This window comes from Lichenostomus cassidix, chromosome 1 (genome assembly GCF_008360975.1).
Source record: "Lichenostomus cassidix isolate B80296 chromosome 1, HeHo_3.0, whole genome shotgun sequence".
Taxonomy (NCBI): Eukaryota; Metazoa; Chordata; class Aves; order Passeriformes; family Meliphagidae; genus Lichenostomus; species Lichenostomus cassidix.
This window is the reverse complement of record NC_139479.1, coordinates 38,851,567-38,871,954: the sequence shown is the minus strand read 5'-3', so window position 1 is coordinate 38,871,954 and position 20,388 is coordinate 38,851,567. Positions and strand designations below refer to the sequence as shown.

General features: G+C 45.4%; 2 protein-coding genes across 2 annotated transcripts in view; one reads left to right on the top strand and one right to left on the bottom strand.

The window, feature by feature from the left end:
- UBAC2 (UBA domain containing 2) overlaps nucleotides 1-5,761 on the top strand; it is an 87,823-nt gene extending 82,062 nt beyond the window's left edge. The window contains exons 8-9 of the mRNA XM_085057250.1: nucleotides 1,438-1,560; nucleotides 4,886-5,761. Coding sequence (XP_084913376.1) covers nucleotides 1,438-1,560; nucleotides 4,886-4,993 — 231 coding nt within the window. The 3' untranslated portion in view covers nucleotides 4,994-5,761. The remainder of the gene's footprint in view (nucleotides 1-1,437; nucleotides 1,561-4,885) is intronic.
- An 8,090-nt stretch (nucleotides 5,762-13,851) lies between these two features.
- Nucleotides 13,852-16,863, bottom strand: LOC146444565 (G-protein coupled receptor 183-like). Its single transcript, XM_085057222.1, has 2 exons — nucleotides 16,306-16,863; nucleotides 13,852-15,336 (listed from the first exon to the last, which is right to left on the bottom strand). The coding sequence occupies exon 2, from the start codon at nucleotides 15,301-15,303 to the stop codon at nucleotides 14,245-14,247; it is 1,059 nt and encodes a 352-aa protein (XP_084913348.1). The 5' UTR covers nucleotides 15,304-15,336; nucleotides 16,306-16,863; the 3' UTR covers nucleotides 13,852-14,244.
- Nucleotides 16,864-20,388: the final 3,525 nt, after the last annotated feature.

Genomic DNA, 20,388 nt, shown 5'->3' with positions numbered 1-20,388 from the left:
GTCTTGAGAACGGGTGATGGCTTCTGGCTGTTTCACGTCTTCACAGGGGAAAATGTGTAGTATAGAAGGGACTAAGAACATTTCTCAAGCTGATGTTTCAAATCTCATGACTCTTCAAATGCCTTTTTAAGTGTGCAATTGTACTGCCCCCTGTGGTGTCTGGGCTAATTGGGTCTCCTCAGGAGAGCAAGGAAGGAAACAAAAGAAAAGGCAGGAATGCTAAATAATTTTTTTTCTGTGGTCTAGGAGCACGTTTAGCTGTTGCTGATCTGATTGAGCAGAAGGGATTTAATGCTCTAAGGGTACATAAAGGCAGGAAGAGCACTCTGTGAGAGAAGAAAAGAAAAAACTCTCGTAAGAGGAAGGCCTTCTGAGAAACAATGTTGTAGAACTAAAATAGAGCAACTAGAGGAAGGAAGGTCATGTCCTATATTTACAGAAATGGAAGGGGATCTTCTCCATTACTTCTCCATAGTAACAGAGACAGCAGGGGAGGAGGAAAAGGACAACATAAACTGCAAAAGATGTTTCAACAAACTGTATAGAAAAAGGAGATTTGGAGGTTGCTCTTACCTGCTCAATGGATCTTTGGTTTTTGTATTATACAAAATCCCTTAAAAAATGTTTGTTTAAGCTAATGAAATGAGGATTCATTATATTTGACAGTTACAAATCCTGTACTTTAGTATTTCTGCTTTATATTCCAAATGTCTTAATATTACAAGAGTTGAAGCTTGGTTGTTAAGAGAAAGTTTCAGTTCTGTGATTTGCACCGTATCTGTGTCACTGGTGTGTATTTGCATTATTACTATGTAGTTCCAAGATGTTTTGGCGCTGGAACATGGCCAGGTTTTGCAACAATATTTAATACATGGAAGTTAGGTAGATGTGGTGGGTCTGGAGGTCACACTGGTGTCACAGAAGTAGTCACTTGCATGGCTGTCACAGGTGTCCTGAAGGCTGGGTTTGTTCTGAATTTCCTGATGTGATTTTGCTGATGCACTGAGAAGCCACTTATGGTTTTTTCCCTCACTTATTTCTTGCACTCTTTTTCCCTGGTTAACTCCAGCAGTGGTCTTGCAAAGCACTTGCAGGACCTGCTGTTGCACCTCTGGCCAGGCAAATGCCTGTTAATAAAGACAGCTGCCTTCCAACCCCAGAAACCTAGCACTGTACTAAACCAGATCTATCCCAATGGATGTGAAACATCCTTTCCTCCTTCTGTTAGCACTTTTCCTTAGTTTGCAGAGATTACTTCAATTACCTGGTAAAGCACTAACCAGTCAAATTTTTGCTTCATAAGAGACTACAGCAGTTTTAGTTGTCTAAAATGAAGTACTTAAACATTTGCTTTCATATGATGTGATATGGATGATCTTTTTGTTTATATCATTTGTCGTTCTTTTTGCAAAGACTGACAGCAGTGTCTGCTTTCAGGGTGGGATGATTAACTGGAACAGACTGTTTCCTCCTTTACGTCACAGACATAATGCGAATTATCAAGATCATCGCCCATCTGAGCAAGGCATACCTCCACCTACTGAGGTTTCTGAAGAGCAGGTAAACATTCTCTATTTTAAAATGTCATTAGAAATGGCTAGGAATTAACTCTACTAATTTTTTTATCATCTATTTACACAGTTTCTCTAGCGTTCTCTATAGCAGCACAAATTAGAATATAAGGTAATGATCACAATAAAGAGACAGCATATTGTCATTATCATCCAAACCAGAGTTACAGAGCTACTCAGGAGTTTCTGCTTTTATGTGTTACTGCTTGTATTTTGTATTTAAAGATGTGATGGTTTCAGTAGTGGAAACTATTCAAATCTGATAAAAATAAATATTTCAAAGAAGGAAAAATGATAAATAGATTTCATTATTTGTCTTGTAGACATCATCTTCGCTGAAGTCCCCAGCTTAAGTTTCCAATTCAGTCATTAGGGTTTTTTGAAATAAGAATGTTAGGCCAGCTGTGGACTGCAAAACACACTTGGGCTAAAACATGGATGTTTCCCTTAATAATGTGGTCAACTGATTCCTTATAATGATGCCACAGAGAAGTTTATGTCCTTTCTATCAAGTATAGATTCAGACTTCTAGACTTTTGTTGATAGTTTTATTCTCAAAAGGGATGATTATTTACTCAGAAGTTTAAGAATTTAAGATTAGTCTTATTCCTGCATTCAGAATTTATTGATTGCAATCAAGTTGTCCAGGTTATAGCCTACCTGCAGTTAGCTGTATTGGCCTTTTTATGGTTTAAAGTTTCTGATACCCTTGAACAAGAGTAGGTTTCTTTCCCTTTTTCCATTTTTATAAGGCAGTAAGTCAATACTTGGTAGCACCACTGTCATTTTTAGTGCAAACTGAGCTTGTCCCAAACAGAAATCTTTTCTATGGTGTGATTTCTAGCTTTGACTCAATGTTAGATTATGTCCAAAATGTTCAAAACTTTAAACTGCGCTTTTGACTGCAAACCTGCTGGGCTACATCCAGAAAGAAAAGAAAAACAACAAACCAAAAAACAGCAAACCCCCAACTAACAAACAAAAAGGAAATAAAAATAAAAACCTCACACTAAAAGGCGCCTTCTGAGACAAAACCCAGAAACTTTATTTTGGCTGGCCTGAAAGCCTACTTAGTGCCAGTGTGGGATGGACCAAGAGGTTTCCCTGCTGAGCTGACTTACTTAATTGTTTTATTGACAAATTCTGCTTATGGGGACTTTTATTTTTGGGCTGAAACTAATGAAATACTTACTAGCCTTGACTTATGCTGGATTCTTATGCAAGGCCTTTAGGCCCAGATTTATGAAAGCAATATACACTTATATTTTCTAATGCATTGAGGATGTAGGGCTCACCTGATTGTTGTCATTTGCAATGCTTTCTGGTTACCCTGCAAAGAAAAACTCATTGAAGCACCTTTGATTTTTCAGGACTGTACTAATAACAGTACAACTCATCTTAAAATGCAAGGCAAAAATGCAAGGGTTTCATCTGTTCTTCACATTAAAGTTTGTGAGCATTTTCAATGCTTTTGGTACAAAATCTCTGCATTTCTTGTAGAGTATTAGCACTTTAAGTTACTGTTGCCTGTTACACATCTTTGTTTCCGGGAGCTGGATTCAGTTCCTGTGGTTAAGATACACTCAGGTGAAAAGAGATATTTGTTGTTACTATTCCCTGTGATGCTCGATGGATATTTCTGTAAATAGGAACGTTGCAATTCCATCCATCTAACTTGTTAAGGTTAGAATTCATGGCAACGGCAGTAAAAACCTTACTTCTGAAATGTGTTTCTGTGGTTAGCTTTTATTCCACTGCCTGGCCTTTTTCTCATAAAAAACACAATCTTAGATGAAAAATAAGAGTTACAGGTTACGAAATCGCATTTGGAGTTAAACTATTGGTGCAGAAGTGTTGAAAGTAACAATTCATTTCTCTCCCTACAAGAAGGTGAGAAAGTGGCACTGGCTTGTAAGCTTGATGTTTTGACAACCAAGGTAGCTGCTCTCAAACGTGTTGTGATGTTGTATTTATATTAAGAAAAGGAGGACCTGTGCCTCTGGGCAAACTTGGCAGTTGTATACTTCCCAGTAAGTCACCAAAGCAGAGATGATTAAAATACTGAAAGTTCTGGAGGTGTCTTAGGGGAAAGAAAAACTGCCTTTGGTGGCAATTTTCTTTTAAAAATACTTTCAGTGCTAATACTGCACATTGGTCTTGCATCCTGGGAAGATTCCTCTCAAGAGATAAACAGCCTCTGCTGGGTTCTTGCTCAACTTCACTCTGCAGCTGCAGGCTCACTACAGGCAGAGGAGGTGCAGCAGTAGGTCTCTGACAGCTCCTGTAGTCCAGGACTTCCAGGCTCAGGAGCTGTGGTGTTTGGTCACAAGGTCCTTTGAAGCAGGATGAGGAATGCTTTACGCTGCCAGTACCCACAGTTAATTTTATAGGCCGTTCCCTGCATCCCTCCTCCCTTGCTTTTCCACTTCTGGAAAATTAATTATACAAGTGAATGAGTTATATTGTGACTTTCTGTCATGCCAAAGTGAGACTTGTAAATTTTAAACATCCTTTAAATTGGTATTTAACCATAAATTAAATTTAGTTATGCATGCTTTGCCTTTTTACATGTAGTGCTTTGAATATCTGTTAACACAGAGCACAAAGGTTAGGTGTCAATGTGTGATATTATAAAGAGGACTGGTCAAGTGGTTATTGATTTAACAAAATCACTGTCTTAATGTGCCCTTTTCTATGTAATTCTTTCATCAGATGTCATTGACTTTTGCTTTGCAGAAGTTTTTTGCAAAAAAGTGCTTTTTTGAGTATATGTAGAAGCTGTCCAAGGATTTTATTAAAACACTGTTAAGTATTATACTGCCTCTATTTTAGGACTAACTTTAAAGTTTATTAGAAAACCCCCAACACCTAGAATTAATAGTTTTGAGGTTTTTAAATGCCCTCTGGAGAAGCAGGTCTTTTCAAGGAAAAGAACTGAAGATGTCTAGATAGGTTCTCACATCTGCTCTGTAATTCCCTATTTTGTTTAATGTGGTTTGTTTCTTGAGATCCTGTTCTTGTCAAGGGCAGCAAGCTCCCAGGACAGACTGTAGTTGTCATGTGTGGTACCACATTTTGGATTTTACTCTTCTTTCAAAACTGTACCAGCCATGAAAATACAGGTGTGGGGTTTTCTGCAATCAGCTTTGAATTAATAGTGGAAAATGGTCATCTCTGTGGCAATGTTTTGAAGCATCCTGTCCCAGAGAGGTCTTTGATCTGTGGAAAAGTGATTTCTGACACTATTGATTAATATGCACACAGTGTGAATAAAACTCTGGCTTTAAAGTGGTGTTACTTTATTTCTTTTCCAGGTCGCACGACTTATGGAAATGGGATTTTCCAGAGGAGATGCTCTAGAAGCTCTGAGGGCTTCAAATAATGACTTAAATGTAGCCACTAATTTTCTACTGCAGCACTGATGGTTTTCTGTGTGAAGGAACTTCACTCGATGGGTTTGTACATGCCTGGGAGAGGATCAAAGCCACCTGCTGGGCAGACTCACCAAGGTCAGCCCCGCAAGAGCGTCGGAAGAGAGAAATGGCTCCGTGTGACTGGTGACTCAAAGTGATGTTAAGAAATGACGTGAACTGTTCCCAAGCCTTCGGATCACATGGTGGTTTCTAGTCTGGCTATCCTTTTCAAAGTAACTTTAGTTTCTACTTGTTACTGGATATCACCTAAATTTATTTTTAAAATAAAATAGGTGGGTTTTTTCTTGTAAATCCTTGTTAGACATGTTATCAGACTTAACAACTAGGAAAAGAAGCTCCAACAAATACAACAACTAGATTTACCTGTCAAGAAAAATCGTATTTTCTTCATTTATAAGTCTAATTTCTCTAGCTTACATGTTATTTTACAGTACTTGATTTTTTATTACAGTAATAAGAGGTTTGAAGATCATTTTATTTTCAACTCAGTAAACGGTTATGGGACTATTATGTCATTCTTTGCAAAGTTTTATTAATGCCTGTAATATTTTATTTCTCAAATTTCTTTTTGAATAAAAGTTGTCATTCAGCACATAATAGACAGATAGGATGAGAGAAAATTCATGTGTGTATGGCAAGCTATGGCAAGTGACCACTGTAAATTTGAATTTTTACAAACTGCGTGAATTGCTGTTCAAATACGGGTCATGAAGATACTCACTGGAAGCAATAAAGGTGAATCGAATGATGCAATAAGATCAGAATTTGGTATGACTTGAATGACTTCCATGGCTGATTCAGAGAGGACTTCTGTAACAGTGGGTGTATGCAGTGTTTTATGTGCTGCTTTCATTTTTTTTCAGCTGGCTGCATACTGTCTTAAAGGGAATTATAAAAAAAGCTAACTTTTCTATATATATTTCTAGTTTTCTAGTGTCAGAGATGACGATGACCCTGCATTTGCTGAATCCTCAGTGTCTGAAGAAACTTAGTGTTGACCACAGATTAGAACATTAACAGAAGTGATTCAGGCTGGCGCAGGAGGCAACAGGATGGAAGTGCCAAACTTGTGCAATGCTGGCTTTGAAGCTGAGATTGATTCCTAAATCAGCTTGCTTGGCTTGACTCTCAGAAGTGCTCAGTATTAGCACCTTAAAGTTGCAGGGGATGGGGTGGAAAGAGGGGAACATCTCTATAAAATCAACCTGAAGGAATACAAGATTCCAAAGGGCAACTCTGTGAAACCAATCTACACATGTATCTTACACATTTCATGTATGTTTCTGGGTGTACTTGTGTTTGTACAGCGTGTGCATATGTGTCTATTTATACACATGCAGGCATATTTAATACATACATACATACATTTAGAGTAGAATATAGGTCATAAGCATAACAAAGGTAGTAACAGGTGCATAGGGGAGGAGGTGAAAGAATACAGGAGACAGAAGGATGTTTTGGAAATCCAGATGAACTCTGTGTACCACAGTACAGATCTTTGCAGTCTCACTTGGCCTGGAAAACATACCAGGAAATTACACGACAAGATTTAGGGAGAGAGAAAGAGATACCTTTCTTTTCCTTTTTTAATTGACTGATAAAACGGAATAATGTCCTTCAGGCATACAAGTCCTTATCTACCAATTGCATCAAATTTGTGCAGCTTTCAGCACATTACATAATTTTTAATTAAATCGGTGTTCTGTATTTATTTGTTTGGTATTTTCTAGTGGGTGAAGTAAGGGGTTTTTGGAACAGCAGTGTGTTTTCTTGGGCTTTGATCAATCTCCTTCAGGGTTTGGCTTGTTTCTATGATTATATTACTTAGGCAGGGCCTGCTTTTTAATTGAAAGGTTTTGCTTGTGTGAAGCTGAGGCTCTGTGTGTATGTAGGCCACAGACTTCTGTACCCAGGGAACCCTGGACACCTGTCTTAGAAAGCAAAGAATACATGTGGGAAAAATAAGTTGTACCATAATTTGTATATGCAGATTAGTTAAATGTTTTGAAACAAGTACGGCTTTTAATTTTTAAACATACTGATTCTCCCTTCACAAATATTTTATCCGAAAGTATCAATAAAGACTGGTGAGTTACTTCAAAAATCAAATTTTGTCTGTAGGAAATTAAAGTCCACCTATCCCAGGGTAAATAAACATGTGCCCTTTTCAGACATTGCCCTGCTCTAGGGACAAGCACAAAGAGCATTTATTCCTTGGAATTTTAAAACATATTGAGTGGTATATGGGGTTTGTAAGTGGATATTCTCCAAGTCTAAATCCTCACTGTTGCCTGTACAGAGGGTATTCAAATGTCACAGTTGTGTGGAAAATCCCATTTTGCTGGGCATTCTGCAAAACTTGGTCAAACATAAGGGGTAAAATTCAGGTCTGGGTGATGTCAGTTGAAAACTCCCATTGACAACTGTGAGAAAAGTTTGTGCTCAAAATGTTTCCAGGGTTGTGATTTCCAAGTTTAAAAAAAAAAAAAAGAAAAAAAGAAAAAAAAGTGGTCAAAGAAGGGGTCTCAGATGCTGTTGCAAGAACCATAGAAGAAAGATTCACACGGTAGAGCTGGAAAACAACTCAGTTTCCACTTAATGGTGAAATTTTCATGAACTGTTTCTGGGAATGTGAGGAGCATGTTCTTCACAGCCTACACAGGGTTTGTCTGATACAGTTCTGAATGTCTCATCACACAGTTTCTAATCTGTGTGACACAAGCTGTATTTTTGGGCAGCATGAGAAGGCCAAATCCTTTTCTGTGTATTGAATTTTAAGTCCCTAGAAAATTCACTCTAGTTCTAGTAAAGCCAAGATTTGATATTTTGAAATAAAAGTAGCTGCTGCTGTTAAAATTTCCCTACTAGGCTGGGAATGTCATCTCATGAGACTGCACTGGAGTAACCTACTGGGGACTTTCCTAGACGGTTATGTGACACTTTGAAATACACCCACAGTGAGGTTGATATTGTGGAAATCTACCTGATAAGGCACCAGGTTCAGGTTCTCGAGCCTTAGCTTTTTGCCAACATGGAAACTGATGGTGCTCAGTACCTACCAAAACCATTTTCCTCCCTCAAAACAAGCATTAAAGGCTGCCTGTTACTGAGCAAGCACAGGGACTGTCACAGCTGGTTCATGCACCAGCCTGTACTGTCTAGCACTTGGCAGTGCCTTTTGGAACATGTGATGGAGAACAGGTCTTGTTATTTTTGTCTGGAACTGAAGAATGAGCCAGAAAAACTTATTGCAAGGTACTGGGCAAAGGGCAATGTTTCTGGCTCTCCAGTTTATATGTATATGTATATGTATATATATTATTATATATATGCATATATGCGTGTATGCATATGTATATATACAGAGAGTGAATGACAATATTTATGTATTGATTTGATGAATTTAAGTGGAGCTAAGACTTTGTTAAAGAAAATTAAAAGTATTCAAAGACCCCTCCTCTCTCTAATGTGTGTATTTGGAGTATCTGTGCAGTTGCGAAGGCACCCAGCTTTGGAAACACTCCAAACAGCTCCCATACTGTGGGGGAAACTGCATCTGTTTGAGGATCAGTAAATGCACAGTAAATTCATTTGAACTCATAGAGGGATTTGATACAAAAGTGCAATTTCTTGTGTGTTCTTCCACAAGAAAAACGTAAATGAGATCAGCTCTCTTTAACTGGGTGGCCAAAGTAATCAGTATTTTATGTAAATGAGTGTAAGTACTATTTTACTAGCAGAGTCACATGAACACAGAAACTCTATATGTGTTTATATTATATGAATGCATATATATATGTCTGTAAGGGGGGATGCTTACTTAAAAATAGAGGTTTAATTTTTAATGGGATTATGTTCCTCCTGTTTCCATGTATAAAGGGATTCTTTGACCACAGAAAATCCACTCTGAAGTTCAAGGAGGGTGTGTGCTTCCAACAGTGTTCAGTGCAAATATGAAGTGAGACAGTGATTGTGATTGGGAGCAGAGGAATGGTACGACCAGACAAATGGGTGTGACTGGTGAGAATCTCAACACATTGGTAGTTCAGCTGTTGTCATTTGTTTTCCAGAGAAGTTTTAAGAGGAAGGAGAAGATAGTCTGACTCACACATGTTTGTAGGGGACTGCTTCTAAACCTGAATGGTTGCAATGGAGAATGCAGGAATATCCATACTTTAAAATCTCCAGATGAAAAATTCCAAGATCGTGGCTGAACTCAAAGCAGGATCTGGCCTTTTGATTGAGGATGGGTAGGGACCGTAGGTGTTACGTAAGATTAACAAAGGAAAGTACTCAGGGAGATGAGGCAGGTGGAACTGAGCAGAAACAGAGAGTTTAGCAAAGAGGAGCAAAGTAGAACTGAGGACAGAAAGAAAAGACCAGCTGAGAAAAAGGGGAAAGAGTGCCGCATTGCACTCAGTTCAGTTTTAAAAGAATACACAGGATTCCATGTGGAAAATGAAAATATGCAAGGTTGTGGCTAATCTTGTTCTGAAAATCCACCTCTTTTTGCTTTTTTTCAGGGGTGTCTGCTAGGGGAATCCTCACATTTTATTTGGTCAGTTTTACAAGAGGTGGTGCATACAGCAAGAGAGAAAGCAGTGTAATCCTAGCAACTGGGCAGTGAAGCAAACCCTTGGGCCACTTGTATGTGAGAATGCAGATGCTTCTGGCTTTCAAAGCACAGTTAGTCCTGCCAACCTGACTTTTCCTGGCACCCCATCCCAGCTGTGGGGAGACCTCCTCCAGAAAGGACATAGTTCCTCCCAGGTCCTGCTGCTTTTCCCACCAAATTTGATTTATAACTCCCCGTTCCATGAGAGCACACCACCTGTGTAGGGGAAGTGGATTGGGAACTTGTGCTTGCCTCTCACTGCTTCTGGTCATCTGCTTGTGGGGGGCAGAGGCACACATGCACCTCTGAGGAGAAAACACTTGCCCACATTGCTTGGCCTGATCAGTCACTCCAGGGCTTGTTACTTGGCCATGAGAAGCTTTTATTTGTAGTAAATATGTGTGTTTTTACATTACAGTATTTTACTGCCTTACAAAGATGGCTTACAAATATTACGTATGACATGCAATAGTTTCATTTCAGGACAATTTAAAGCACAACTCAAAGAGGTGTGTTGCACAGCACAGGGAGTTTGCTAACAGGTAATGTGTGGCTGCAACCAGGAGCTGTTGTCCTCCAGTGCTCTCCTGGAAATTTTTGCTTTCAGCTGAAAGCATAAGTTGGGAGCAACCACTAAGGAAAAAACAAGCAATGCTGTCTGGGCTCTGTCCAGCCCCCTTGCCGTGGGCAGGGACACCTTCCACTGGACCAGGTTGCTCAAAGCTCCATCCAGTCTGGCCTTGAACACTTCCAGGGATGGGTCATCCACAGCTTCTCTGGGCCATCTGTTTGAGTGTCTCACCATCTTCACGGTAAAGAACTTTGTCCTAATACCTCTTAATCTGCCCTCTTTTAATTTGAAGCCATTCCCTCTTGTCCTGTCACTACAGGCTCCTGTCAAAACAGGCCCTTATCAAAATTCCCTTTCCAGCTACCTTGTAGGCTTTAGGTACTTAGCTTTCCAGTGCTCTAAGGTCTCCCTGGATCCTTCTCCAGGCTGAACAACCCCAAGTCTCTCATCCTGTCTTCAAAGGAGAGATGCTCCAGAACCTGGATCATCTTGGTGGCCCTCTTCTGGACTTTCCAACAGGTCCTGTTGTTCCTGTGTTGGGGACCTCAGATGCAATATTCCAGGTGGGATCTCACCAAAGTTGAATAGAAGGACAAAATCATCTCCCTTTACCTGCTGGTCATGCTGCTTTTGATGCAGCCCAAGGTATTCTTTTGATGCAGCCAGATATATCAGATATCTATGCTTACATTATCTATTGCTCTGTGTCCACAAAGTGCACTCTCTGCCCTTAGATAAAAGTGCAATCTTCTCTTCTTATAAGACAGTACAGCAGCAGAAGGCTGCAGAAAAGCGAGAAATACCTGAGTACTGTGCAGTAATGACTCGGCATGGAATGCCTCCAGATCCCAGTGTGCTGTGGTGTGCCTCCCGTACACGCCACAGCCAGATGGCTTACAAAAGGCTCCACGTTCCGACAGAGCAGCAGACGCGTGGGGGAAGCACCAGCCGCACCAGTCATTGTCTTCTCAGATTCGTGGGCGTGTTTTTAACATCGAGCAAAGGTTTCGACTCCCTCTTTCGGCGGGAACCAGCGTTGTCCCTCTCACCTGGAGGCACCATCGGGGCAGGGACTGCACACTGCGGGCTCCCTCCGTCACGGGAATCCCCAGCCAGGGTCCCTAGGGGGTCTGCACCCCGGGAGAGCCGGGGAAAAGGCAGGAGCAGCAGCCGAGCAGAGCCAGAGGAGAGGTTTTTGAAAGACATGCAGCTGCTGCACCTGGGGACATGGTTTAGTGGTGGCTTTGGCAGTGCTGGATTAGTGGTTGGTCTCGATGATGTCAGAGGTCTTTTCCAACCTAAACGATTCTGTGCTTCTATGATTCCAAGGTGTGGCCGGCCGGTCAAAGCGTGGCAGCAGCAGTAGCTGTTGGACCAGCAGTGCCCAGCGAGCATCATGCGAGGAGCTTGGACCAAGCAGGTGAATGGTGAAGTGTAGGCAGATGTTACTGTGCCTCTAGACAAAATGCTGTGTGTGGTTTCTCTTCAATTTTAGTGCAATGCTGCATTTTCAAGCAGCCAGGGGGCACCTGCAGGTGGGCTAGCTAGTCTGGGCAATACAGGATTCCTTAGAGTTCTCCTTTGCTCAGACTCCTCTTGGCCCATTCTGCTCAAATCGCTTCCCTCTCCATCCCATGGATGATCCCTCAGCTCCAGATAATTGCCTGCTGTCTCCAGAAGGGTATTTTCAAAAGTAAAGGAGCCCAGGCTGGCATTCATCCAGAGGAGGAACGCCAGATCCCTCCCATGTTTTGCAGCACTGCATCCAACTCTTCAGCCTATTTCCTACTCCAAAGGTTCCTACTGGTGGCAAGAGATGGAGGTACCTTTCTTAATAAAGAACTTCCAGGAAAAACAGAGTCCAACAAGGAGCAAACTAGATTATATTTATACTCCACCTTTTCCTGAGAAGGCCTGGTCATAGATTGGCTTTTTCTCAGCTGTGGGCTGCAGCCTGGCAAAACATCTCTATGCCTTGGTCTTGAGAAGGAGGGTTGGCCACTGCTGCAGACCTGTGCTCTGGTGTTCGCAGGGACAATGACAGCTACAAACCACTTCTCCTGGCAGCCCCTAACACACTCCTGTGGGAATCTGAGTTACAAAGACAGCAGAGCAAAGCTCTTCATAGCACGAGTAGGTGATGTTAGGGGCAACAGTCACCAGCTGTGGATGGGGAGGTTCAGACACAGAAGTGGGAAAAATGTTTTTATCCAGAGGGCAATGCAGCATGGAAACTGCCACCTCAGCAAGGGCTTTTCCTCCTTGCCTGGCATTTCCAAGCCTTGTCTGGATGAAGCTATGTCCAGCCTGACACTGTGCCAACCACAGTCCTGTTTTGGGTAGGTTATTGGATGAGGTGATGCAGAGATTCCCTTCCAGCCATCACTTCCTGGACATGTTAATAGGGCAACGTAACTGTACAGCAACTACCAGCCTAGCCAGACTCCTTCAAGGGTGTTCAGACCACTGAGATCCTTATATTATTGCATCCCAGGTCTTTCTTGTCAATTGTAATATGCTTTTCAGGACAAAGGCTCTCTGCAGGTAAGCGCTGAGATTAGACCTGCTTTGAGGAGGGCTCAGATAGCCTCCAGAAAGGACCTACTGGAGTCCCTTTCCCCCCTGAGTGATTTTAGGCATCCCTCTTGGTCAGCCTCCAGGCTGCTCCAGTGACCCATACCATAAGTGAAACCATGGCCATCCCAGAGCTCATTCATGTGCATTTAAAACAATAAAGGGCTGCACGTGACTATTATTAACTTTCTAGGCATAAAAAAAGGTTATTACCTTAAAGAATGATTTGTATTAATCAAAAGCATCTGTTCACGAGTTTCAGGTATACTTTTCAGCAAAATAAGCAGCTTTTTTTTCCTTTTCATATCTCTGTGCATGTCTGTCCCAGCTTCAAACAAAAGGCCAGACATGCCAGGAACTGTGAAGTCCTATGTGTGGGTTTTTTAGCATAGTCTAGTGATTTCAGAAGAGAGCTAGAGAGGCTCCTGCCAACTCATTCTTTGTCTGAGAGGCCCAAACCTCACCAGGAAACTGATGCTCCAGGGCTCCTCCTCTCGCTCTGGCAATAGTCACAATTAACCTCCCTTAGCAAGGCTCTCAGACTCCTCAGGGCATCAGCTTCAAGGTCAGTCAAGGTCACACAAGGGCACCCTCTCAGCCTTTGTCCCTATTCCCCCACTGCCTTCAAATTAAGGACTAATGGGAAGGTTTTCCCCATGAGTACATCCAGAGCAGGTTTGCAGCCTTAGAGCTGGGCTGGGATGCAGGCCATGCTCCCCAGTGGGTCCCAGGGTGACTGCAGTGCCATCAGCTGTGAGAAAGGGCACCCTGGGGAAAGAAGAGTCACCCGAGTGGTGAATGTAGGCAGCAGCACACCCAGGAACTCTACAAATTCACATCTTCACCCCTCTCCTTTGCAGGAGGGCTTTTCCAGCATCTCCCACATGCCCCACACTTACTGCTTGCCCCATGCAGAGCCCAGGTGCAGGAGTGGGATGCTGGCTGGGGAGAGAGTGGAGCTGCTTGTTTTTGGTATGGGGAAGGAACAGTAGGCCATCTTCTGCATGGAAATAACATCCCAGCCTTCTCTTGAAATGCCCTGAGTTTGTCTGCTCCTTGCTGTCTGCCCTGAGGCCTGCCGGGCAGCACAGGGGAATGGGGCAGAGGGACATCCATGGTGGTTACCAGCGTGCCCCAGCCCCACAAGGGATGTGGACAGGCACGAAAGAGAGGAGCAGTGCAGTGCTGGGAAACCTCCAGCTGGATTTGCCAGCCAGAGCAGCTGCACAAGCATCCTCTGGGGTGGGGATGAAAAGGTGCCTCTCTGTGCTCTAGGCTGGCAGGTGCAGCAGCGCTGAGCACAGAGCCAGGCATGCAGAGCCAGCCAGAGCTGTTCCCAGCCCGGCTGGCTTTGCAAGAGCCCCGGGCAGGGGAGCGATGGAGCCTGTTGGAGGTGCTGGTCCTGCAGCTCAACTCCACCTCCTGCTGTCAGGGATGGTCCATAGTCACAGGCCAGGGCAAAAGGGAGGGGTTGTGCTGCTAGACAGAGACAGAGCCGGGCGGCTGGCTGTTGCTGTTGCTCTCCGAGGGGGTCTTGGCAGTGGAGGAGGTGGCCAGTGAGCCGCTGTTCCTGAAGATGCGCAGCAGCCTCCGCTTGTAGCCCCGGAAGGCAAAGAAGTAGATGATGGGGTCGATGCAGCAGTTGAGGTTCATGAATGCCACAGTGACCTGCAGGGACATCTTGAAAGCTTGCTGCTCACGGCAGGATGGCTGGTAGAGGATCTTCCTGACCATGAACTGGACGATGTTGAGATGGTAGGGACTGAAGCAGAGCAGGACAGCCAGCAGCACCACGAGGATGACAGTGAAGGCCCGGTGGTGGTGCCCATTCTTCACTGTCAGCGGGTTCTCCTTGGCTGTCTGGCAGAGCTTGAGGTTGATCCTCACATAGCACACCAAGATGATGCCCACAGGTAGGAAGAAGCCAAGCATGCAGGCCACCAGGAGCAGGTAGGGCAGATTGGGAATCTCCTCGAAGTTGAAGTACTCCATGCACGTCAGCTTGTCTCCCATCCTTCGTGTCATGGGCCGCAGGAGCAGCGGGGCTGTCTGCAGGAACACCAAGGACCAGATGAGGACACAGATGCCCCTGGCACGGCTCATCTTCCGAATCCTGCCGGGGTGCCTGGTGCGCACCACGGCGATGTAGCGGTCCACGCTCACACAGGTCATGAAGTAGATGCTCACATAGGTGTTCATGTAGAAAATGAAAGCTGTGACCCGGCAGAACCAGTCCCCAAAGGGCCAGTCAGACTCCAGGATGTAGTAGGCGATCCTGCCCGGCAGTGCCAGGGTGAAGAGGGCATCGGAGAGGGCCAGGTTCACCAGGTAGAGGTCGGTGGAGTTAAGTTTCTTCTTCCTGCGCTGGAAGGTGATACAGAGGGCCAGGACATTCCCACAGGCACCCAACAGCAGCAGGGTGATGTAGAAAAGGGAGAAGGTGACTTTGGTGGAGAAGTGGTGGTTGTGCACATTGCAGCTACTCTGGTTGCTGGAGGTGAGGTTGGTGAGCAGGAACACGTCCTCCACAAGAGCCATTTCTGCGGTGCCTCACAAGCTCTTGCTCCCTCCCTTGGAATCAGAACAGACATGAAACTTGCAGCTTACTGATAACAGGAGTGGCACCCTTAGAGCTAACCTCTATCACAAAGCAAAAGCCCTATCCCCTGCTCCAGCTATCCCCCTGGCAGCACATAGTTCGAGTCATTTGGAAAAATGCTTCTCTTGTGATTTTGGTGAGAGCATTTCAACAGTGGCTGTGACTCATTCTCATTTTCTTATCACCAGCTCCTCTTAATTTTGTTTATTCGCAAGTCCGATCAATATGAGAAAGGACTGAGGTGCTGGGAAGGGGAATTGCCTGTCATACAAGGAAGGTCCCAAATTTATCTGGTGGCAATGATGTCATTAACTCATTACTGTGAGGGGAATGGGGAGTTTCATTGAGAAAATGCCCAAAACCTGGAGGGGCCAGGGGCCGGGAGGGCTGGGGGACGGCAGGCAGAAATGCTGAGGAGCACCTTCGCAACCCTTGAGCGGCACCAAAGCAAGAACAAAACTAAAGAATTTCAGAGAGGAAAAAACCTAGCCTTCCCCAAGAAAAAACCCCAACCTTCCCCAAAAATCCCGTGCCTCGTGCTCGTCCGATCAGGGAGCTGGGAATACCCCGGCACCAAACCGCAGTTCTCCGCACGCCCTGCCGCCGCTCGCCCCGCTTTGGGCCCGGGGACAGCGGTGTCCCCTCCGCCGCGGGGCTGCAGCAGCGCCCGGGACGCGACCCCCGCCCGCCACTCACCGCCCGCTGCCGCCGCCCGCCGCCGCGCTCCGCTCCGAGCACTGCCGCACCGCGAGGGACGGGACCCGCCGGGGAGGGACGGAGAGGGATGGGGAGGGATGGGGAGAGATGAGGAGAGATGGGGAGGGACGGAGAGGGATGGGAAGGGAAGGGCGCGGCGCTGCCTCTCCCCTCAGGCGGCGCGGACCCCGAGGGGCTGAGATGCTCAAACCCGCACGCACGAAAGGGAAATCGGGGACTCCAACCTGAGAGCTGCGGTGCTGCCGCCTTCTCCTCCTCGTCGTCGTCCTTCTCCCCCTCCTCCCGCCCGATTTTTGGGGGGCGGCGGGAGCGGAGCGTCCTGCCCTCTCCGGGCACTCGGGCTCCCCGGCCGTGTGAGAGCCTCCCGGGATTCGCTCACACTATAAAAGCACCGTGAGGTTTGGGGTTTTTTGGTTTTGTTTTGGTTTGGTTTTTTCTTTTCTTAGGGTTTGTAAAGCCGTGTGTTTTTTCTGGGTGGGGTTTTTTTCCTTTCGGTGTGAGAGAGGCATGCTGCTGCCGCGGGGGATATTCTCAGCAGTAGCTGCGCTGGAGAGGATAAATGACTATACCTGCGCGGCAATCGCTCCCGACATCTGAGCCGACTTCGGGTTTTACTCTGAAAACTTCTGCAAGGATGCAAAATGCAACTGAACGATGAAAACGACTTCAGCTCAGGTTCACGTGCGGTCCAGAGTGCTCACCCCGGGCACACACACACACACGGCCACGGCAGCACCATCGCACCAAAGCAGCTTTTCCAATAAAGTTTTGGCAATCCTTCAAAGGAGCTTAGTCGTGCCTGTGGCCAGAGCAAGCCACGCTTGTGCCTGTGGTGAAACCCAGACCTGCCTTTCATTCACACATGGAGACATCACCAGGCGCGTCTCGTTAGGACACAGATTGAGTAGAACGAAGCAATTTGCCCTTAGTGGAAAAGTATTTTTGTTGTTAAGACGATATATTGTGTGGTGAAAGGAGGGCAAAGCCCCTTGTCCCAGCTGGAACTCTCACGGCAGGCTGTGTTCCCACAGGGTGCCGAGCAGCGGAGAGCTGTGATTTATCCCACAGCCCTATATGTATGTGTCTTACAGCACAGAGAGGGTAGTTTCCTTCCCAGCACTTCCCAAAACGTTTGCAGAAGCACAGCCTGCCCTGTGATGACCAGCAGGATGGCCTCGCCCATGGTGGCTTTTTTACTGGACACCACTGGGGTTTCCAAATCCCAAGAGGAATTTTTATGCTCTTTTTAGTGGCTCTAGGGTTTGGGGGGTTTTTTGTGCTGGTGCTGATGATCTTGCTAGTTTCTGGTTTTATCTCTCAAAAAAATTCCTAATAAACCAGGAAATTCCCATCACGGGGCATTCGGGATGCTACTGCAAAATACTGAAGCCAAGAAATACCAAAGTTAAGATTACAGTTAAACTAAACTTAAATATTTCCCTCTGAGTCAGTAAAGTTCAACTAATTACTTAATTGCATATAACTAGTGTTTCAAAACAGCGGCATTAAACTCAGTACTAATCTGTGTACTCATGTACTGTGAGTCATCTGTATAGAAATTACATATTATTGTCATGAATTTACTAGAAGTTGAAGGTACTTAGCAAGAGTAATAGTGAAAATTGGCTAACAAGCATCTGTTAATGGAGATACTTTTGTTGCTCGAGGGTTTATATTATATGGAGTGAAAGGTCTGCTAATAATAGGAAAACTGCTGAGTAAATTATTAAAAATATTCCTTAGTAAAATGGGGATTTTCTACTTGCACATCTGTCAAGAGTTAAGCTAATCAGACTTGTGTGGGGCTCAAATGTTCTCGAGCTGTTTCATCATGATGGTGAAAACAGCCAGTGGATTTAACATTAGAGAAGTGTTACCTCTACAGAAATCCTGAGCCCACACCGGCGAGTGGATCCAGGGCTGTCCTTTTATCCACCTAAAGCACTGCACGGCAAACATCTGCAGCTGAAATAAATACTGGTCACACCAGTTCAGGGCTCACTGTGGCACTGATGGTGCAAAGCTCCTGTCCACCCTTTCTTAAGTCTCTCACAAGACTTTTGTCTCCACAGATTAACACTGTTGAAGAAATAAATCTGGATAAAGCTCAGCAAAATGCCATTGGCTTTCAGCCAGGTGCCCACAATGCCCCGGACCAGTCGGAACCACCAGTGTTTGGCAGGGATGGACGGGGAGGTTTGTGATGCAAATTTATGCCCGGGGCTTTTCCGAGCAGTCATACAGCCCCTTTATACAGCCTCTTCCATCCCCTGGGCTTACACAGGCACTGAAAAGAGCCAACAGATCCTAGAAGGGCAATCACATGCTGATGACCCAGCACCTGCCACCTGCCTGGGAATGCAAGACTTCTCATGAGAGCCCAAAATCCCAGAAAGGGAATCACATACTCAGCACCTACCACCTGCCTGGGAACAGAGGACTTCTCGTGGGAGCCCATGGGACTGGGAAGTGCCTTCGCTGTGTCAAAGGGGGACCTGGATAAAGGAGGGTTGGAAGGGTCTCTCAGCCCCAGCACAGAGGAGGAAGATAACCCAAGAGGCATCACCAGCCTCGAAAACAGATGGAGGAGACCAAAGTTCTGGGTGACAGCCATGTCCAGGGCCACAGCTGTGCCCAGGGCCTTGGGAATAAGACAGAGGGAAAGCAGTGCTCTCTGCCTGATTTTATTTTTCTTTTGGCAATGCAGAAGAAAGGAAGTGGGTTCTTCTTTTGTGCAAAACACGCTCCTGCCCTGCGTGCAGCAGGTGCTGTGCTACAGGAGTGCAGCCCAGCTCCACCCGTTTGCACGGCTGCAGCAAGCCCAGCGGGGCTGCACTGCTCTGTGCTGCACAGCAGGCAAGGCCCCTTTCAGGTGGGGAAGGGACTGAGAGGATCCCCTTCCCAGCTGTGGGGACACACGCCCTGCCTCTGCGACACTGTATGAGCTGAAAAGGATCCCCCTCAGACAGGGTAGAGAAGCCCTGTCCACCCCAGTGTGCAGCCATCTCATTTAAGAGATACTGCCCTTTCCTGAACCCAGAGGAATGTAGAGTGGGATTTGAGGAGTGAGGTTCAGCTCCAAAGCTGAGTCTAGGCTTTCTTCTGTTGTCCATGTTTGTATGAAGACACTTCCTTGGGCCTGGCAGGGAGCACCAGAGTCCCACAGCCCAGGTATCCATCCCAGGGTGAGCAGGACCTGCTGTCCTGGGGTGTCACTGCTGCCAGGGACCCAGCACTTCTGGGGAAGTGCTGTGAAACACTGAACATGGAGGGCCTCTCTCCTGACATGTGCATCATGGTCATGAACCATGACATAACTCCAGGTCCCTGCCAGGCAGCCACCCCATGCTATTTCCCAGAGCCAGATGTTGGGTATTTCAGGATAGATGTACACGTCAGTCACTGTGGTTCTTCTCACATCCTCCTCAGACAGCACATTGCTCTCTGCCATCCCATGAAGGCCCGCTGCAGCCTCCTGTCCCTGCTGGAGACCTTGCCATGGATGTTGCTTCTCAGCCCAGCAGAAAAGCCAGGCCACAGATCCTTTGGGATCAAGTCCTTGAGGCCATCAACTGAGCCCAGCCATGGCAGTGGCTGTGGCTGGCAAGGAAAGCTCACAAATTGCTGTAACCACAGACACATGCCTGAGCACATGCTGGGAGATCCATCACTGAGCTTCCTCCAGGGCTTCTTCCAGTGCAAAGCCACCCTCAGGTAGTTGTTTACATCTGGTGGGATTTCCCAAAGTTGAGAGATGATTTGGAGCTGGACTTTCTGAGGGCAGCATAACAAGTGAGGTAATAGCCCCTTCACAGAGAGACAGCAGGAAGTTTGCGCCTCCTCTTTCCATTGTATCATCACCTCTCCCTTTTTGCTTTCCCCATCGACTTTGGTTACCTTTTCTCTCTTCTAGTGCAAAACATTCTCAGGAAGCTTTGGGTGTAGACACAAAAATCTCCAGGTGCTTTCAGTTTCGATGAAAGAGGCAGGGATTTTTGACAGCTCAGTGCCTGTATCCCAGGTCACCATTACTCAGCTGGTGGTAGAGCAGAAATTAGGAGAATCCCTGATTTTGACATTCATCTGTCCATTCAATAACAGCAGCTATATGGGGAGGACAATGTTTAAGAGGCTTTAACTTGATATGATGGGAACTGTAGAGGAAGAAAAATCTGAAGATTCCTACCAATTTGTGATAAAAATCTGAAGAAAACAATTACTGGAGTTTTGATACATTTGAAACCTAATCTGGCCCTAAATCTAAATGGGAAATACCAAATAACAAAGTAGCTGAAATCTGCTTCTGC

Bases quoted from the DNA above. Each gene is read 5' to 3' on its own strand.
- LOC146444565 (XM_085057222.1), bottom strand. From the start codon at position 15,303: ATGGCTCTTGTGGAGGACGTGTTCCTGCTCACCAACCTCACCTCCAGC.